Source organism: Coregonus lavaretus, assembly GCF_964263955.1.
Source record: "Coregonus lavaretus genome assembly, contig: HAP1_SCAFFOLD_1193, whole genome shotgun sequence".
In the NCBI taxonomy this organism is placed as follows: domain Eukaryota; kingdom Metazoa; phylum Chordata; class Actinopteri; order Salmoniformes; family Salmonidae; genus Coregonus; species Coregonus lavaretus.
Window position 1 is genome coordinate 132,933 of NW_028156820.1, and position 19,833 is coordinate 152,765.

The 19,833-nt window shown below is 44.0% G+C and overlaps 1 protein-coding gene across 1 annotated transcript; it reads left to right on the forward strand.

Moving 5' to 3' along the window:
* Window positions 1–9,842: 9,842 nt before the first annotated feature.
* Window positions 9,843–19,587, forward strand: LOC311119667 (E3 ubiquitin-protein ligase TRIM47-like; the record flags this gene model as incomplete). The annotated part of the gene is made up of 3 exons (XM_084194336.1): window positions 9,843–10,439; window positions 10,864–10,959; window positions 19,296–19,587. 3 exons carry the CDS (start codon window positions 9,843–9,845, stop codon window positions 19,545–19,547), a joined length of 945 nt encoding a protein of 314 aa, XP_084050462.1. The 3' UTR covers window positions 19,548–19,587.
* Window positions 19,588–19,833: the final 246 nt, after the last annotated feature.

The window sequence follows — 19,833 nt, forward strand, 5'->3', positions numbered from 1 at the left end:
GCTTTCAGATAGTTATTTTTAGCCACCCATGAGAGTAAATATAATTCCTGTTCATCTGGTCTGTTGCGTAGTTAGCACATGTTAAGGTTGAACATTGACATTTTTGTAGCTTCAATTATGCTTATAGAGTTTCCTAAAAGTCCACGTATGTCTCATTGTTGGGCTATAATACAGTGGAATACCTTATTATAATATGTAATAAATACTCTACATATTATAGAAGAATTTAATAAGGAAACATTGAGTTTACAGTATGTAAACGCCTTAAAATAACCTACAGTAAGGATGACATTAAAACAGACCCAGTTGCTAGGTCAACCAAGCATGACATTAAAACAGACCCAGTTGCTAGGTCAACCAAGCATGACATTAAAACAGACCCAGTTGCTAGGTCAACCGAGCATGACATTAAAACAGACCCAGGTGCTAGGTCAACCGAGCATGACATTAAAACAGACCCAGTTGCTAGGTCAACCAAGCATGACATTAAAACAGACCCAGTTGCTAGGTCAACCAAGCATGACATTAAAACAGACCCAGTTGCTAGGTAAACCAAGCATGACATTAAAACAGACCCAGTTGCTAGGTCAACCAAGCATGACATTAAAACAGACCCAGTTGCTAGGTCAACCAAGCATGACATTAAAACAGACCCAGTTGCTAGGTCAACCAAGCATGACATTAAAACAGACCCAGTTGCTAGGTCAACCAAGCATGACATTAAAACAGACCCAGTTGCTAGGTCAACCAAGCATGACATTAAAACAGACCCAGTTGCTAGGTCAACCGAGCATGACATTAAAACAGACCCAGTTGCTAGGTCAACCGAGCATGACATTAAAACAGACCCAGTTGCTAGGTCAACCAAGCATGACATTAAAACAGACCCAGTTGCTAGGTCAACCAAGCATGACATTAAAACAGACCCAGTTGCTAGGTAAACCAAGCATGACATTAAAACAGACCCAGTTGCTAGGTCAACCAAGCATGACATTAGAACAGACCCAGTTGCTAGGTCAACCAAGCATGACATTAAAACAGACCCAGTTGCTAGGTCAACCAAGCATGACATTAAAACAGACCCAGTTGCTAGGTCAACCAAGCATGACATTAAAACAGACCCAGTTGCTAGGTCAACCAAGCATGAGAGTAAAAAATACCCAACTGATGGTTAAATTAACCCGTGTTCTGTTAATACTAACAACCCAACATATTGGGTTATTCACGCAACCAAACTGTCTGGGTCAAAATAACCCAACATGTTCTTTCCACTACTTAACCTGCGCTGGGGTACTAAATAAACCAGATTGAGTGCAGTGCAGACATACCTTCACCCCAAGACCTATTCTGAACAGGAGTGCTGTGCTCGAGATGTGGCGTGTGATGTCTGCACTGGGACCAGAAAGCAGAAAGCCCTCATGTCCTGTCTGGTGTGTCTGGCCTCTTACTGTGAGATTCACCTCCAACCTCACTATGAATCTCCTGCTTTGAAGAAGCACCAGCTGGTCAAAGCCACCGTACAGCTATAGGATCAGCTTTAACATTGCAGATATATTGGGGCTTCTATCTGTGGAATTGTCTGCATCATTTCCAATCCCCCATATATATGTTTTGTAAATATTATTTTAAATATATTTTCCTTCTTTATTATTTTCCCCTAACCCTACCACCCCTCCTAAACTAATGGACAAACAATACTTAGGCTTCCACTTCCAGCTTATAAATGTACATACTACATACATTTCACAGACACTACATTTTACATTAGTGATCTTTTGTTTGTTTTTAGTCCCCGCCTTCAGCTACCCGAAGCCCCTCCCATCTATCTCTGAAGACCATCCAGTTTTGATTTCTAGCTGCCATACAGTGCATTCGGAAAGTATTCAGACCCTTTAACTTTTTCAACATTTTATTACGTTACAGCCTTATTCTAAAATTGATTAAATAAAACATTTTCCTCATCACTCTACCCACAATACCACATAATGACAAAGCGAAAACAGGTTTTTATTTGTACACACTTATTGAAAATACAAGACAGAAATACCTTATTTACGTAATTATCCAGACCCTTTGCTATGAGACTCAAAATTGAGCTCAGGTGCATCCTGTTTCCATTGATCATCCTTGAGATATTTCTACAACTTGATTGGAGTCCACCTGTGGTAAATTCAATTGATTGGACATGATTTGTAAAGGCACACAGCTGTCTATATAAGGTCCCACAGTTGACAGTGCATGTCAGAGCAAAAACCAAGCCATGAGGGTGAAGGAATTGTCCGTAGAGCTCTGAGACAGGATTGTGTTGAGGCAGAGATCTGGGGAAGGGTCCCAAAACATTTCTGCAACATTGAAGGTCCCCAAGATCACAATGGTCTCCATCATTCTTAAATGGAAGAAGTTTGTAACCACCAAGACTCTTCCTAGAGCTGGCCGCCTGGCCAAACTGAGCATCGGGGGAGAAGGGCCTTGGTCAGGGAAGTGACCAAGAACCCGATGGTAACTCTGACAGAGCTCCAGAGTTCCTCTGTGGAGATGTGAGAAACTTCCAGAAGGACAACCACCTCTGCAGCACTCCACCAATTAGGCCTTTATGGTAGAGTGGCCAGACGGAAGCCACTCCTCAGTAAAAGACACATGACAGCCCGCTTGGAGTTTGCCAAAAGGATCCTAAAGTACTCTCAGACCATGAGAAAGAAGATTCTCTGGTCTGATGAAACCAAGATTGAACTCTTTGGCCTGAATGCCAAGTGTCACGTCTGTAGAAAACATGGCACCATCCCTATGGTGAAGCATGGTGGTGGCAGCATCAGGCTGTGGGGATGTTTTTCAGAGGCACGGACTGGGAGAATAGCCAGGATCGAGGGGAAAATGAACAGAGCAAAGTACAGAGAGATCCTTGATGAAAACCTGCTTCAGAGCGCTCAGGATCTCAGACTGGGGCGAAGGTTCAACTTCCAACAAGACAACAACCCTAAGCACACAGCCAAGACGCAGGAGTGGCTTCGGGACAAGTCTCTGAATGTCCTTGAGTGGTCCAGCCAGATCCTGGAGTTGAACCCGATCGACCATCTCTGGAGAGACCTGAAAATAGCTGTGCAGCACTGATCGCAACAACAACCACCGCAGAAAAGTTGGCTGTGTTTACAGACAGACAGACGTACAGACAGACAGACAGAGGTTGTTTACTATGACTGGATGAAGGGATACCGTGTTGAAGGCTTCCTTTAGGTCTCCTGGTCTCTTGGGATTTAAACAGTGAATACAGTGAGATAGTCCTAACCATTCAATCAATGTACAGAACAAACAGTCATCATTAACACTATACAGAGTGGAGCCTATGGATAGAATATGTTATCAAAGAATATAATACAATAGAATTTTATGAATAGAAAATAATACATGTTTTGACATGAAAGCACAGCCAGATGATTTGACTTGACAGTGTGTCTCTATACCTCAGTCTCTGAAGACACCCAGCAATGGTTAGGATTATTAGAGAAGCTTTTCCTGCTGAAAGGCAGTTTCATTTCATCTGGTTGCAGAAATAATTCATTGGATATGTTCATAACCCTGTCCACCTATATGATGTGGGGGGTTTCTGTCTGACTAAGAAGAGATACAAAGAACTCTGATTATAAAACGTCTTCTCTTTTTAGTCCTAGATATGGCTAGGGTTAGGGTTACTGCTGAATGTAGTAACTCTAACCCTGACCCTAGGCCTAACAGTAATAACCACACTGTAATGTAAATTATTACCTCATTCTCAATGTCAATACATACAGTATTGATATAGTAATCTGAAACAGTATCTAGTATCTCTGTTACTAGATGAGAAGCTCCTTCATGACGTGACTTCCGTCTCGCTTCCGCATTGTCTCCGTGCTGCTCTGCTGTTTGTTGCTACTTGGCTACCTGCCAAACTATTCACGTTTTACTTTTAATAAACGTTTAATCAATCTCTGTGTTCAACAAATTTACCAACTTTTTAGTTTTGTCCTCACTCATCTTTTTTCGTTAAACTTTTTCACCCCGGACGTTTATCCCGAGACAGAAGAGTCATTTTCCTGTGCGTTTTAGCTGCCAACTTTACGTTATTTTCCTTTTTTCCATCGCAACTTTTTTCCCTTATTCAACTTTTTCACTCCGGACGCTTTATCTGGACATGGTTCATCAACATCTTCAACAGCCGAAGCTAAGTAGTAACATTAACATGATGTCTTCTAATTGCAGTCGCTGTACTCATAATATACAGGAGAATTCTCGCCTTACGGCGAGAATAGCTGTGCTACAAGCCCAGCTTCAGACGCAATCGTTAGGCAAGGGTAATATCAGTGTAGGAAAGGAAGAAACAGCGTCTGTGCCACCAGTAAGTACAGACAGTAATGTTAGTATAAATCCCCCCGCACAGTCCCCGCAGCCGGACAACTTTCTCATGGCTTCTGGAGGGAAATACTGTTGGAATGCTCAACCGGTGTCGCTCATTCAGCCGACAGAAACCTTCAACCGGTTTTCCCCATTATGTAGCGAGTCGGAGTCTGAGTCTGAGTCTTCTCTAGTCTCTACTCCTCCCGTTACGGGGTCTGAGACTCCGAAGGCTCCCACCATTAGCTCTGACAAATTGAAAACCCTAGTCATTGGCGACTCCATTACCCGCAGTATTAGACTGAAAACGAATCACCCAGCGATCATACACTGTTTACCAGGGGGCAGGGCTACCGACGTTAAGGCTAATCTAAAGATGGTGCTGGCTAAAGCTAAAACTGGCGAGTGTAGAGAGTATAGAGATATTGTTATCCACGTCGGCACCAACGATGTTAGGATGAAACAGTCAGAGGTCACCAAGTGCAACATAGCTTCAGCGTGTAAATCAGCTAGAAAGATGTGTCGGCATCGAGTAATTGTCTCTGGCCCCCTCCCAGTTAGGGGAAGTGACGAGCTCTACAGCAGAGTCTCAGCACTCAATCGCTGGTTGAAAACTGTTTTCTGCCCCTCCCAAAAGATAACATTTGTGGATAATTGGCCCTCTTTCTGGGACTCACCCACAAACAGGATCAAGCCTGACCTGCTGAGGAGTGACGGACTCCATCCTAACTGGAGGGGTGCTCTCCTCTTATCTACCAACATAGATAGGGCTCTAACTCCTCTAGCCCCACAGTGAAATAGGGTGCAGGCCAGGCAGCAGGCTGTTAGCCAACCTGCCAGCTTAGTGGAGTCTGCCAATAGCATAGTCAGTGTAGTCAGCTCAGCCATACCCATTGAGACTGTGTCTGTGCCTCGACCTAGGTTGGGCAAAACTAAACATGGTGGTGTTCACCCTAGCAATCTTATTAGGATAAAGACCTCCTCCATTCCTGCCATTATTGAAAGAGATCGTGATACCTCACATCTCAAAATAGGGTTACTTAATGTTAGATCCCTCACTTCAAAGGCAGTCATAGTCAATGAACTAATCACTGATCATAATCTTGATGTGATTGGCCTGACTGAAACATGGCTTAAGCCTGATGAATTTGCTGTGTTAAATGAGGCCTCACCTCCTGGTTACACTAGTGACCATATTCCCCGTGCATCCCGCAAAGGCGGAGGTGTTGCTAACATTTACGATAGCAAATTTCAATTTACAAAAAAAAAAATGACGTTTTCATCTTTCGAGCTTCTAGTCATGAAATCTATGCAGCCTACTCAATCACTTTTTATAGCTACTGTTTACAGGCCTCCTGGGCCATATACAGCGTTCCTCTCTGAGTTTCCTGAATTCCTATCAGACCTTGTAGTCATAGCAGATCATATTCTAATTTTTGGTGATTTTAATATTCACATGGAGAAGTCCACAGACCCACTCCAAAAGTCTTTCGGAGCCATTATCGACTCAGTGGGTTTTGTCCAACATGTCTCTGGACCTACTCACTGCCACAGTCATACTCTGGACCTAGTTTTGTCCCATGGAATAAATGTTGTAGATCTTAATGTTTTTCCACAAAATCCTGGACTATCGGACCACCATTTTATTACGTTTGCAATCGCAACAAATAATCTGCTCAGACCCCAACCAAGGAGCATCAAAAGTCGTGCTATAAATTCTCAGACAACACAAAAATTCATTGATGCCCTTCCAGACTCCTTCTGCCTACCCAAGGACGTCAGAGGACAAAAATCAGTTAACCACTTAACTGAGGAACTCAATTTAACCTTGCGCAATACCCTAGATGCAGTTGCACCCCTAAAAACGAAAAACATTTGTCATAAGAAACTAGCTCCCTGGTATACAGAAAATACCCGAGCTTTGAAGCAAGCTTCCAGGAAATTGGAACGGAAATGGCGCCACACCAAACTGGAAGTCTTCCGACTAGCTTGGAAAGACAGTACCGTGCAGTACCGAAGAGCCCTCACTGCTGCTCGATCATCCTACTTTTCCAAATTAATCGAGGAAAATAAGAACAATCCAAAATTTCTTTTTGATACTGTTGCAAAGCTAACTAAAAAGCAGCATTCCCCAAGAGAGGATGGTTTTCACTTCAGCAGTGATAAATTCATGAACTTCTTTGAGGAAAAGATCATGACCATTAGAAAGCAAATTACGGACTCCTCTTTGAATCTGCGTATTCCTCCAGGGCTTAGCTGTCCTGGATCTGCACAGCTCTGCGAGGGCCTGGGATCGGGAGAGACACTTAAGTGTTTTAGTACTATATCTCTTGACACAATTATGAAAATAATCATGGCCTCTAAACCTTCAAGCTGCATACTGGATCCTATTCCTACTAAACTGCTGAAGGAGCTGCTTCCTGTGCTTGGCCCTCCTATGTTGAACATAATAAACAGCTCTCTATCCACCGGATGTGTACCAAACTCACTAAAAGTGGCAGTGATAAAGCCTCTCTTGAAAAAGCCAAACCTTGACCCGGAAAATATAAAAAACTATCGGCCTATATCGAATCTTCCATTCCTCTCAAAAATTTTAGAAAAAGCTGTTGCGCAGCAACTCACTGCCTTTCTGAAGACAAACAATGTATACGAAATGCTTCAGTCTGGTTTTAGACCCCATCATAGCACTGAGACTGCACTTGTGAAGGTGGTAAATGACCTTTTAATGGCGTCAGACCGAGGCTCTGCATCTGTCCTCGTGCTACTAGACCTTAGTGCTGCCTTTGACACCATCGATCACCACATTCTTTTGGAGAGACTGGAAACCCAAATTGGTCTACACGGACAAGTTCTGGCCTGGTTTAGATCCTACCTGTCGGAAAGATATCAGTTTGTCTCTGTGAATGGTCTGTCCTCCGACAAATCAACTGTACATTTCGGTGTTCCTCAAGGTTCCGTTTTAGGACCACTATTGTTTTCACTATATATTTTACCTCTTGGGGATGTTATTCGAAAACATAATGTTAACTTTCACTGCTATGCGGATGACACACAGCTGTACATTTCAATGAAGCATGGTGAAGCCCCAAAATTGCCCTCGCTAGAAGCCTGTGTTTCAGACATAAGGAAGTGGATGGCTAAAAACTTTTTACTTTTAAACTCGGACAAAACAGAGATGCTTGTTCTAGGTCCCAAGAAACAAAGAGATCTTCTGTTAAATCTGACAATTCATCTTGATGGTTGTAAAGTCGTCTCAAATAAAACTGTGAAGGACCTAGGCGTTACTCTTGACCCTGATCTCTCTTTTGACGAACATATCAAGACTGTTTCAAGGACAGCTTTTTTCCATCTACGTAACATTGCAAAAATCAGAAATTTTCTGTCCAAAAATGATGCAGAAAAATTAATCCATGCATTTGTTACTTCTAGATTAGACTACTGCAATGCTCTATTTTCCGGCTACCCGGATAAAGCACTAAATAAACTTCAGTTAGTGCTAAATACGGCTGCTAGAATCCTGACTAGAACCAAGAAATTTGATCATATTACTCCAGTGCTAGCTTCCCTACACTGGCTTCCTGTTAAGGCAAGGGCTGATTTCAAGGTTTTACTGTTAACCTATAAAGCGTTACATGGGCTTGCTCCTACCTATCTTTCCGAGTTGGTCCTGCCGTACATACCAATACGTACGCTACGGTCACAAGACGCAGGCCTCCTAATTGTCCCTAGAATTTCTAAGCAAACAGCGGGAGGCAGGGCTTTCTCCTATAGATCTCCATTTTTATGGAACAGTCTGCCTACCCATGTGAGAGACGCAGACTCGGTCTCAACCTTTAAGTCTTTACTGAAGACTTATCTCTTCAGTAGGTCATATGATTGAGTGTAGTCTGGCCCAGGAGTGTGAAGGTGAACGGAAAGGCTGGAGCAACGAACAGCCCTTGCTGTCTCTGCCGGGCCGGTTCCCCTCTCCACTGGGGTTCTCTGCCTCTAACCCTGTTGCAGGGGCTGAGTCACTGGCTTGCTGGTGCTCTTTCATACCGTCCCTGGGAGGGGTGCGTCACTTGAGTGGGTTGAGTTACTGACGTGATCTTCCTGTCTGGGTTGGCGCCCCCCCCTTGGTTTGTGCTGTGGTGGAGACCTCTGTGGGCTATACTCGGCCTTGTCTCAGGATTGTAAGTTGGTGGTTGGGGATATCCCTCTAGTGGTGCGGGGGCTGTGCTTTGGCGGAGTGGGTGGGGTTATATCCTTCCTGTTTGGCCCTGTCCGGGGGTTTCTTCGGATGGGGCCACAGTGTCTCCGGACCGCTCCTGTCTCAGCCTCCAGTATTTATGCTGCAGTAGTTTGTGTCGGGGGGCTGGGGTTAGTTGGTTATACCTGGAGTACTTCTCCTGTCTTATCCAGTGTCCTGTGTGAATTTAAGTATGCTCTCTCTAATTCTCTCGTTCTCTCTTTCTCTCTGAGAACCTGAGCCCTAGGACCATACGTCAGGACTACCGGGCATGATGACACCTTGCTGTCCCCAGTCCGCCTGGCCTTGCTGCTATTCCAGTTTCAACTGTTCTGCCTGCGGCTACGAAACCCCTACCTGTCCCAGACCTGCTGTTTTCAACTCTAAATGATCGGCTATGAAAAGCCAACTGAGAGACCTGAGCCCTAGGACCATACGTCGGGACTACCGGCCGTGGTGACTCCTTGCTGTCCCCAGTCCGCCTGGCCTTGCTGCTATTCCAGTTTAAACTGTTCTGCCTGCGGTTATGGAACCCCTACCTGTCCCAGACCTGCTGTTTTAAACTCTAATGATCGGCTATGAAAAGCCAACTGAGATTTATTCCTGATTATTATTTGACCATGCTTGTCACTTATGAACATTTTTGAACATCTTGGCATGGTTCTGTTATAATCTCCACCCGGCACAGCCAGAAGAGGACTGGCCACCCCTCATAGCCTGGTTCCTCTCTAGGTTTCTTCCTAGGTTTTGCCTTTCTAGGGAGTTTTTCCTAGCCACCGTGCTTCTACACCTGCATTACTAGCTGTTTGGGGTTTTAGGCTGGGTTTCTGTACAGCACTTCGAGATATTAGCTGATGTAAGAAGGGCTATATAAAATAAAATTGATTGATTGATTGAGTATTCATTTAAACTACAGTATATTGTATCAATATCAAACCCCCCCCCCCCCCCCAGCTTATTATAATAATTATAATATGTAGTTCATAGGAACTGTTACCCTTTATATATTCTAACAACTCATATTTGTTAGATTTATTCCAAATGAAGGGCCCTAACCTAGAAACTAAAATATTTGTCTCCCTCTCCACGTTGAAAGCAGTTCTCTCTCTATCCCTCCCTCCCTCCCTCTAACCTCACCTATCTGGCAGATCCAGAAAGTCCTCGCCCTCCCAAAAACTCACTTCTGTGGAAACGAAACTGATCTGAGTCTCTGTGTCGTCTGTCTGTGTGAGAGTGAACAACCATCCAAATGGCCCAGCAGGGAGTTCTGCTGGACCAGGACCAGTTCTGTTGTTCTGTCTGTCTGGATCTACTGAAGGAGCCGGTCACTACTGCCTGTGGACACAGTTACTGTAGGAGCTGTATTGAGGACTGCTGGGATCAGGATGTTCTGAAAGGGGTCTATAGCTGTCCTCAGTGCAGAGAGACCTTCACTCCAAGGCCTAATCTGAGGAAAAATACCATGTTGGCTGAGATGGTGGAGAAACTGAAGAAGACAGGACTCCAGGCTGCTCCCCCTCCTGCTCTGTGCTATGCTGGACCTGGAGATGTGGCGTGTGATGTCTGCACTGGGACCAGAAAGCAGAAAGCCCTCATGTCCTGTCTGGTGTGTCTGGCCTCTTACTGTGAGACTCACCTCCAACCTCACTATGAATATCCTGCATTCAAGAAGCACAAGCTGGTCAAAGCCACCGCACAACTACAGGAGAAGATCTGCTCTCATCATGACAAACTGCTGGAGGTTTACTGTCGTACCGATCAACAGTGTATCTGTCTGCTGTGTACAATGGATGAACATAAAGGCCATGATACAGTGTCAGCTGCACCAGAGAGGACTGAGAAACAGGTAAGACCAGAACTACTTGTTGGTGACTGTCTGATAAACAAAGAATTAAAGATACAGTAGGAACTAAGTCTGTTTGAATATGAGAGAAATCAAATGAAATTGATCCTCAGCAGAACTAATATGAACACAAACCTTGAGTATATTGAGTTTGATCCAAATGCATCACCATTTTCTGATGTCAAACACTATTGTCATTCCGAATGCCCTTTTAGGAGTTCAAAGTTCAGTCTCAACCCCTTGATACATGTACGCCTACCATAAACACTATAATCATTAACATAGCAACATAGAAAATGTCATATGGTAAAGGAACTTCCTCAAGATTTTAGACCTTCCTCTCTATGTGCCCTATGTCACATTACTATACTATTGATCTACTGGACAAATAAAGCTTGATAGCTCATTGAAGAGTGATTCTCCACAGAGGCAGCTGGGGATGAGTCAGCAGAAGGTCCAGCAGAGATTCCAGGAGAGAGAGAAGGAGCTGAAGGAGCTCCAACAGGCTGTGGAGTTTCTCAAGGTGAGTATTGTTGACCAGAGGAGAGGCATCATTTCACTTCTCTCCTCCAGTCAGAGAGAGAGAGAGAGGGGCCCCTATCCAATCCCACTGTTGGGAACAGGCTGTCTGGACCCCTTTCAGAGAATAGACTGCTTAATGTAACTGACTGGTTATGAACCCGGGTCTACTGCGGGAGAAACCATCATCTTGACCAAAAGGACATTCCCTATTGTTCTGACTGATTTAAAGTCGCAAGCGGCTCTACCTCTTCACATAACCATGAGTAACCATGAGCGACTCATGTCTGCTATACATTAACAGTGAGCTCTCTCTCTCTCCATTCAATTAAATGGGCTTTATTGGCATTGGAAACATATGTTACATTACCAAAGCAAGTGAAATAAATAATAAACAAATCAGAAAATAACAGTAAACGTTACACTCACAAAAGTTTCAAAGGAATAGAGACATAAAAATAAATCAAAATCAAAATCAAATGTTATAACTCAAGTGCAAACAGAGTGAGCCATTCGCCAGACTGAGTTCTGGAGGTGAAATGGAAATGAATGAGGGAGAGTTAAGTGAGGTAGAAGGTGTGGTGAAGAGCTCAGAACCAGAGCCTGGCATCAATGGACATGATAAAGAAGAATCTGGTGCAGTAGGAGATACATTGTAGGAGAACGTGTATCCATACCTTTTGGCAGATTCATTTGTGGTTTCAGGGTGGGTGGGAAAGGAGTTGAGTGCAGTTGAATCAGTGAAGGTAACCTGTAGTGGACTTGTGATATTTGTTTGTGTTTCTTCTAACCAGAGGGAGTGGGCGCTCCGTGTAACGCAACTTGGGTCAAGATCTGTTTCTTGCTTTGCTCTTAGGAACAGGGCACCATTGAAAGGAGTGATTTCTGGGGTAGCGTTAAGTGTGGAGGTGGAGCAATTGAAGTTGAAGATTCCTGGTGTTTGTGATACCCGCCGTTTGGTGCAACACAGACCCGGTGGAGAGCGTGGTGAAACAGAGGAGTCACTGTCAGTCCTTTTGAGTTTTGAGTCTTTACCCAACAAAGTCATGGTAGGATATATCAGTTATCCTGTTAGAACTTTGTGCCGAATCCACTGAGCTGATTCAGGTGCAACGTTTATGGTCATGTTGCAGCAGTTTGTAGGAGGGAGATTCCAAGATGTGGGAAGTGTGCAGGAGGGCATGGGATAGAGGATTGGGTAGTTTCGGTGGATAAAGTTGTGTGTCAACTGGGGATCGGAGGTGTCCGGTGCGAGAGAGGCAGGTTGAGGTGGCTAGAGTCAGAGTAGTGCAGAAGGTGTCGTATGCTGAGACAGTGAAGGAAGTAGAGGAGGATGGGTCAAGGGTGAGAGATCCTGAGAGGATCCCTGTGAGTAGTAGATCTGTGCCAGCACAGAGGGATAGGCCAACGAGTGATATATGCTTCAGTAAAGTTAGCTTCTTAGAGTTCATAGCAATGGTTATCAACTATACCGCAGAAATGGAACGTAAATCACAGAAAATAGATGTTGTGGTGGCAGCTGCAAAGAAGTATTTGGGCATACAAGATTTGACTTCAGAAGAGTTACAGGGTGTGTTGAGTGGTGGTGTCCCGTCCTCCCAGGCCGTTGGCATGGTGCAGGAGCAGATAGGGTCAAAGTAGTGGAATGGGGTAGTGGGTATTTAATGAGTGTAGGGTTAGTTGGAAGGGTGTTTTTTCTGTATCATTATAATTTCCCCTTTTCCCATTTTGTATCACGAAGTATAATGGATTGATATTATAGTCCAGTTGGAGGCGGTAATGCAACATATTGGATGCCAACCGCTGTTAAACTCCAAAGAAGAAGAACCGTTATATTATGGCTATGTACAGTGTTGTAACGATGTCTCTCTCTCTCATTCCATCACTTTCACGGTAGTTGGTTGTGTGGGTCTCTGGTTATGAATGGGGTGCTGACAGACAATCGTTGATGGATATTTATAGAGCTCTGATCAGGACGACAATTGAATACGGGTGTACAGTTTATGGAACAAAGGCAAAAACAGAATCCAGTATATAGCTTTAAGGATATGTATTGGTGCATTTAAATCAACATCTGTATGTGCCTTACTGGTGGAGGCAGGAGAGATGCCTTTGGATATACAGCGTAAAAAATGATCATTATCTTATTGGGTTGAAAGGCTGTGAGGTTGAGCATCCCACTGCTACTGTTCTAGATGACTGTTGGGAATATACTAGTAGACAAGGCAGTGGTTTTGGTTGGACAGTTGGAAAGCTTGCTGATGAGAGTGGTTTGAGGGAGTTGGAGGTTGGCCCTTCTGTGGTGATAGGGGATGTTCCTCCATTGTTACTCCCAGACCCTGTTGTTGATCTAACCTTGGTAGAGAAAAGGAAAGATTGGTCAGAAGTCAGTGATATAGAGAAACTGGTTGACAATTACATTGGTAGAAGTTTTTATGCTTTTTTACCGCTTTTCACAGATGGATCCAAGGAGCCAGATAGTGGGCTCACAGGAGCAGGCGTTTACGTTCCTGAATTTGATGTGCAGATATGTAGAAGACTAACAGATGAACTGTCAGTATACTCAGTTGAACTGTTGGTGATAATAGTTGCCCTCCAGTGGGTGGAGGACGTACAACCTGGTAGAATTATAGTATTCTCAGATTCTCTGTCTGTATTGAATAGTTTATCATCTGGTAAATCTAATAGGAGTGACCTGCTATTGGAGGTATTAATGTTATTATGGAGAATTGAGAGAATGGGTGTAGTAGTGAGATTCTGCTGGGTCCCAGCACATTCGGGTGTGGAAGGGAATGAAATTGTAGACCAGTTAGCTAAAAGAGCTTTGAAACAAGATATAATTGATATTAATGTTCCACTGGGTAGAGATGAGGCCAAATGTAAGATCAGAGCCATTTTAATAGATGTGTGGCAGAAGAGATGGTACTCTGAGCACAAGGGCCGGCATTTATATGCCCTCCAAAGAAAGGTCGGTGGACCAAGATTCAAAGGTCAGATTAGGAAGGAAGAGGTGGTGTTTACTCGATTGCGCTTAGAAAATTGTACATTGAACTCGTCATTACATCTGGTTGGCAAGCATGTGAATGGTTTGTGTCTGGAGGGTACGGTCGATGAAACGGTGGAGCATGTGTTGTTATATTGTTGTAAGTATGTTGAAGAGAGGGAAAGATTGAAGTGTAGGGTCATTGAGGTTGGATGGGGTTGGGGGGGTTGGAAGGGATTTTGGGGATGGGGGAGGGTCTATTAGAAGTTAGTAGGGCTCTTCTTTATTTTCTCAGAAGTACTGAGTTACAGTGGGGGAAAAAAGTATTTAGTCAGCCACCAATTGTGCATGTTCTCCCACTTAAAAAGATGAGAGAGGCCTGTAATTTTCATCATAGGTACACGTCAACTATGACAGACAAATTGAGAAAGAAAATTCCAGAAAATCACATTGTAGGATTTTTAATGAATTTATTTGCAAATTATGGTGGAAAATAAGTATTTGGTCACCTACAAACAAGCAAGATTTCTGGCTCTCACAGACCTGTAACTTCTTCTTTAAGAGGCTCCTCTGTCCTCCACTCGTTACCTGTATTAATGGCACCTGTTTGAACTTGTTATCAGTATAAAAGACACCTGTCCACAACCTCAAACAGTCACACTCCAAACTCCTCTATGGCCAAGACCAAAGAGCTGTCAAAGGACACCAGAAAAAAAATTGTAGACCTGCATCAGGCTGGGAAGATTGAATCTGCAATAGGTCAGCAGCTTGGTTTGAAGTAATCAACTGTGGGAGCAATTATTAGGAAATGGAAGACATACAAGACCACTGATAAACTCCCGCGATCTGGGGCTCCACGCAAGATCTCACCCCGTGGGGTCAAAATGATCACAAGAACGGTGAGCAAAAATCCCAGAACCACACGGGGGGACCTAGTGAATGACCTGCAGAGAGCTGGGACCAAAGTAACAAAGCCTACCATCAGTAACACACTACGCCGCCAGGGACTCAATTCCTGCAGTGCCAGATGTGTCCCCCTGCTTAAGCCAGTACATGTTCAGGCCCGTCTGAAGTTTGCTAGAGTGCATTTGGATGATCCAGAAGAGGATTGGGAGAATGTCATATGGTCAGATGAAACCAAAATATAACTTTTTGGTAAAAACTCAACTCGTCGTGTTTGGAGGACAAAGAATGCTGAGTTGCATCCAAAGAACACCATACCTACTGTGAAGCATGGGGGTGGAAACATCATGCTTTGGGGCTGTTTTTCTGCAAAGGGACCAGGACGACTGATCCGTGTAAAGGAAAGAATGAATGGGGCCATGTATCGTGAGATTTTGAGTGAAAACCTACTTCCATCAGCAAGGGCATTGAAGATGAAACGTGGCTGGGTCTTTCAGCATGACAATGATCCCAAACACACCGCCCGGGCAACGAAGGAGTGGCTTCGTAAGAAGCATTTCAAGGTCCTGGAGTGGCCTAGCCAGTCTCCAGATCTCAACCCCATAGAAAATCTTTGGAGGGAGTTGAAAGTCTGTGTTGCCCAGCGACAGCCCCAAAACATCACTGCTCTAGAGGAGATCTGCATGGAGGAATGGGCCAAAATACCAGCAACAGTGTGAAGACTTACAGAAAACGTTTGACCTGTGTCATTGCCAACAATGGGTATATAACAAAGTATTGAGAAACTTTTGTTATTGACCAAATACTTATTTTCCACCATAATTTGCAAATAAATTCATGAAAAATCCTACAATGTGATTTTCTGGATTTTTTTCTCCTCATTTGGTCTGTCATAGTTGACGTGTACCTATGATGAAAATTACAGGCCTCTCTCATCTTTTTAAGTGGGAGAACTTGCACAATTGGTGGCTGACTAAATACTTTTTTTCCCTACTGTAGGTAGGAGGATTTAGAAATGTTGGAAACCGTGATTGACCACACACTCCAGCACAGTAGGTGGCGGCATGCACCTTAAACGTTGGTTTGTGGACCGCCATTATATCATAGAAGAAGAAGTTGGTTGCGTGAGAGTTTTGTGGTTCGTGAGGAGGGCTACTATTCTTTTTTCTTTTGGTTCTTGCGCATTTTCTGAATTTATTTTCTCATGGTGGAGGGTTTGTTTATTGGTTTCCACTGTTTATCGTTTAGAGTTGAGGGGGGGGTAGGGGTAGTTTGTTAGGGCGGCGTGATGGCCTCAACCGAGTGGAGAAGAAACGCTGTCGCTTCGGGTGCGTTCCGGAGAAAGGTGTGGAGGAAGTTTTGCTCATGGTCGGCGAACAGGTTGGAGCGGAACATCTGCATTCTGCATCCAGAATGAACAAGGCGGTGGTTGTGTTAATGAAAAAGGTTTGTCTTGTTGTGAGTGGGATTTTTGTGAGGGGTGTGTTGGTGCAGATGTCGCCTCTTTCGATAAGAGTTGTGGTGGCTAATCTGCCTCCGTTTATTACTTACGAACAGACCGCAAGTAGTTGGTTCGTTTTGGTAATTTTGCAAGTGGTTTTCGTGTGCTCTCGGCTGGGTGGCAAGCGGAATCCGTTAAACATGTCTCTTTTCGTAGACAAGTGTTTGTTTCTTAACAAACTTCAAGGTTACACAGGGGAGGGGTGGAACACAGGGTTTGCTAGCACAGATAGTTTTGGGTGTTTCTAGTGTGGGGATGTAGGGCATAATGTTAGTGCAGACAAGCGCGACCAGCCGGCAGCGGGGGCTAGGACTAGGCTGGACACAATACATTTTGAACGCCTTTTTCTGATAAAACTACTTCATTGCATCCGCCATGGAGCCCAGTTTCATAATATTACCATATGTCCCAGATGCTTGCCGTAGTTTAGAAATAATAGGGCATGTTTCACCCTGCCAGCTCCTATTAGTTGAATTGAGCTCTGTGGCACCAACTCGCCTAATGAAAGTTCTATTCCCAGCCCATTGTTCTGCATCACAATGCCAGCTTCACTATTGTTGGTAATGAGACCAGCCCGTATTAACATTGTAGCTTTACCTCAGGTAACTTTTTATTAACAAGGTTATGACTACTAGGTGAGCAAACTCACTGTTCACCTGGGTACACGTTGTGGTGACCCACAGTGCTACGTATGGTTGGCGCATAGCAATCAAACATGAAACATTTTCTGGTCACAGTTAATCATATTTTCTTTCAGAAAAAGTTGTATAACCTAAACAAAACGCATATCCGTCCTCTTTTTCAAGATGTGGCCGATTTAAACAGCCAGAATAAAATGTTTCAATTAAGAAATAACTTTTTATTTTAAATTAAATTTATTGTTTCTATATTACTGCTGGGTAATTTGATATGCGTCGAAATCTGTAATTTGGTAGGCATTGAATTGAGCGAATGCTGCGCAGGTTCACTGAGTTGTAAACTAAATGGATAGGTGTAGCTCATTGATTTATAGATCTGACACAGTTGCTACCTCAGATAATGAGCCTAGCAAGTGTCGTGAATGAGGTATGTAGTACCCACAGAAGGCCACAGGGAGGAGCAAGAGAGCTATAAACCTATTCATTTTTTTTGCTTTAAATACCCTAAACCTAACAATCAATCAATCAAATGTGTTTATAAAGTCCTTTTTACATCAGCAGATGTCACAAAGTGCTATACAGAAACTCTAACCCTACTTATAACCTATTTTAGCCTTAACTCTAACCCCTAACCCTAATTCTAGGGTAGGGTAGCCTAGAACACGTTTAGAAACTATTTTAGTAATAATTTTATGTTAGTAAATACCATTATAGTACTAAATAGCATTTATTGTTGTTTTTTAAATAAAACCTATGTAACCTTTATTAGTCATTTTATTATATGTATTATTGCAAGGCAGAACACTTGATAAACAACACATTTGTTTTATTTTTTAAATGTGGTTTGAACTGGGTGTGACCTAGTAACCTCTATGTGAAAGTCCAGCAATTGGCATTTCATAGGTGGGGCAGGTTTGAGACTGATCTACAGAATTAATAAGAAAACTACACTTTATTTCTCAGCTGCCTCACCAATGTCTTTACGTGAATTACTAACTTTTAATTGCTAAATATTTCCAATAGATGGCTGCATAAGACCACAAAGCATCAGTTATAGGCTACAAGCATAAAATAGCATGCAACCAAAGACTATGTCCTATGATTTTCTAAAAAGGTCACTCATTACTTTACAGTTAGCTATATACCTCGTATTAGGCCTGTGTTGCTTTTGGGAGAGCAACAAAATATTAACTCTAGCATTTATTGAACACCGGCCAAATAATCACTAGTCAGATGTGCTAACCTCAACCCTAGTAAACATGCATTATGACATCATCTTAATATCTCATATATTCCAGCCCACCAATAAATCATGCAACCATCGCAGTTAGAAAATGTACCTCAACATCCCCCTCGCTTGTGCTAGAAGGCAGAGTGCTCGCTGCCGCTGACGGCACAAGCTTTTTGCGGGGCTTGTTGATTTGGCTACTTGTTCGAGAAGGCAGAGTGGCTCTGTGCTGGTTGATGAATTTGACAATTAATTTACTAGAAAAATACTTTTTTGTTGACCAGAGGTGACTGAATTGCTGCTGGAGAGAGTCATGGGGAGGTCCAGGAGGCTCTGCCTGACCCAGTGAGGAGGGGGCTGGAGCAGCCTGAGGAGGGGCCACCACCGTTTCCACCACTGCAAGTGACAGCAGAGACTGGGGACTGGCAGGAGAGTCCGGAGGACTTACTGACTTTTAACACTCTGAGCCTGAGGGAGTTTGAGGAGGTGGGGGGTAAGGTGCTGTACACCCTCAGTGTCAAGGTTAGAGACATCAGGAGCTTAGCGGGAGTGAAGGGGCATCAGTGGCAGGGGGTTGTGGGGGCTGAGAGCATGGCAGGGTATAGGTGGAGGGGCTCTATAAGCTCCCAGTGCTGGAAAGGTCAGCGGTCGTCCAGTGGAGGGTATTACATGGAGCCCTGGACACCAATAGCTGGTTGGCTCGGGTTGACCTGGGAGTTGGGGAGGGGTGTCCGTTTTCTGCAATGACAGACTGTTCATCATGTTTTTTCTGTGTTGCCAGGGTAATGCCATTACTGTTGACGCCTTAGGGTTGAGTTTGAGTTGTACAAAATGATCAACAGTGTGGAGATGTTTCAGGAGGTATGGGGGCTCAGGGGGGCTGTCTGTACGGCTGGAGAGGAGGGGTTGGATGGACGGTTGGAATGTGGTGCTGGATGGTGTATTGTACTGTTGTGTTGGGTACTGGATAATGTGATTGTGTGGAGGTTGTGGTGGCACGCAATGTGTTTTTAGGAGGGGGGGTGTTAGTGTAATGAGGATGGCTCATTAAAGTTAGACAAGTCTCTCTCTCTCTCTCTCTTAACAGCGCTCTGCACAGGCAGCAGTGGTGGACAGTGATAAGATCTTTACCGAGCTGATCCGCTCCATTGAGAGAAGGTGCTCTGAGGTGAAGGAGCTGATCAGAGCCCAGGAGAAGGCTCAAGTGAGTCAAGCTGAAGGACTCCTGGAGCAACTGGAGCAGGAGATAGCTGAGCTGAGGAAGAGAAGCACTGAGCTGGAGCAGCTCTCACACACAGAGGATCACATCCATTTCCTCCAGGTAACTCAACTGCCTTGATACATGTGATATGAAATTAAAACTCTCAATCATTTGGTTCTGCTCTGTCTCTGTCTCTCTCTCTCGTTATCAGTCTCTCGCTCTCTCGTTATCAGTCTCTCTCTCTCTCTCTCTCTGTCTCCAGAGTTATCAGTCTCTCTCCGGTACCAGTGTATCTTCAGACTTACCCAGCATCGTTGTCCGTCCTCTTCAGTACTTTGGAGATGTGAGTAAGACTGTGTCTGAACTGAGAGAGAAACTAGAAGACGTCCTTAAAGGAGAATGGACCAAGATCTCCACTACAGGT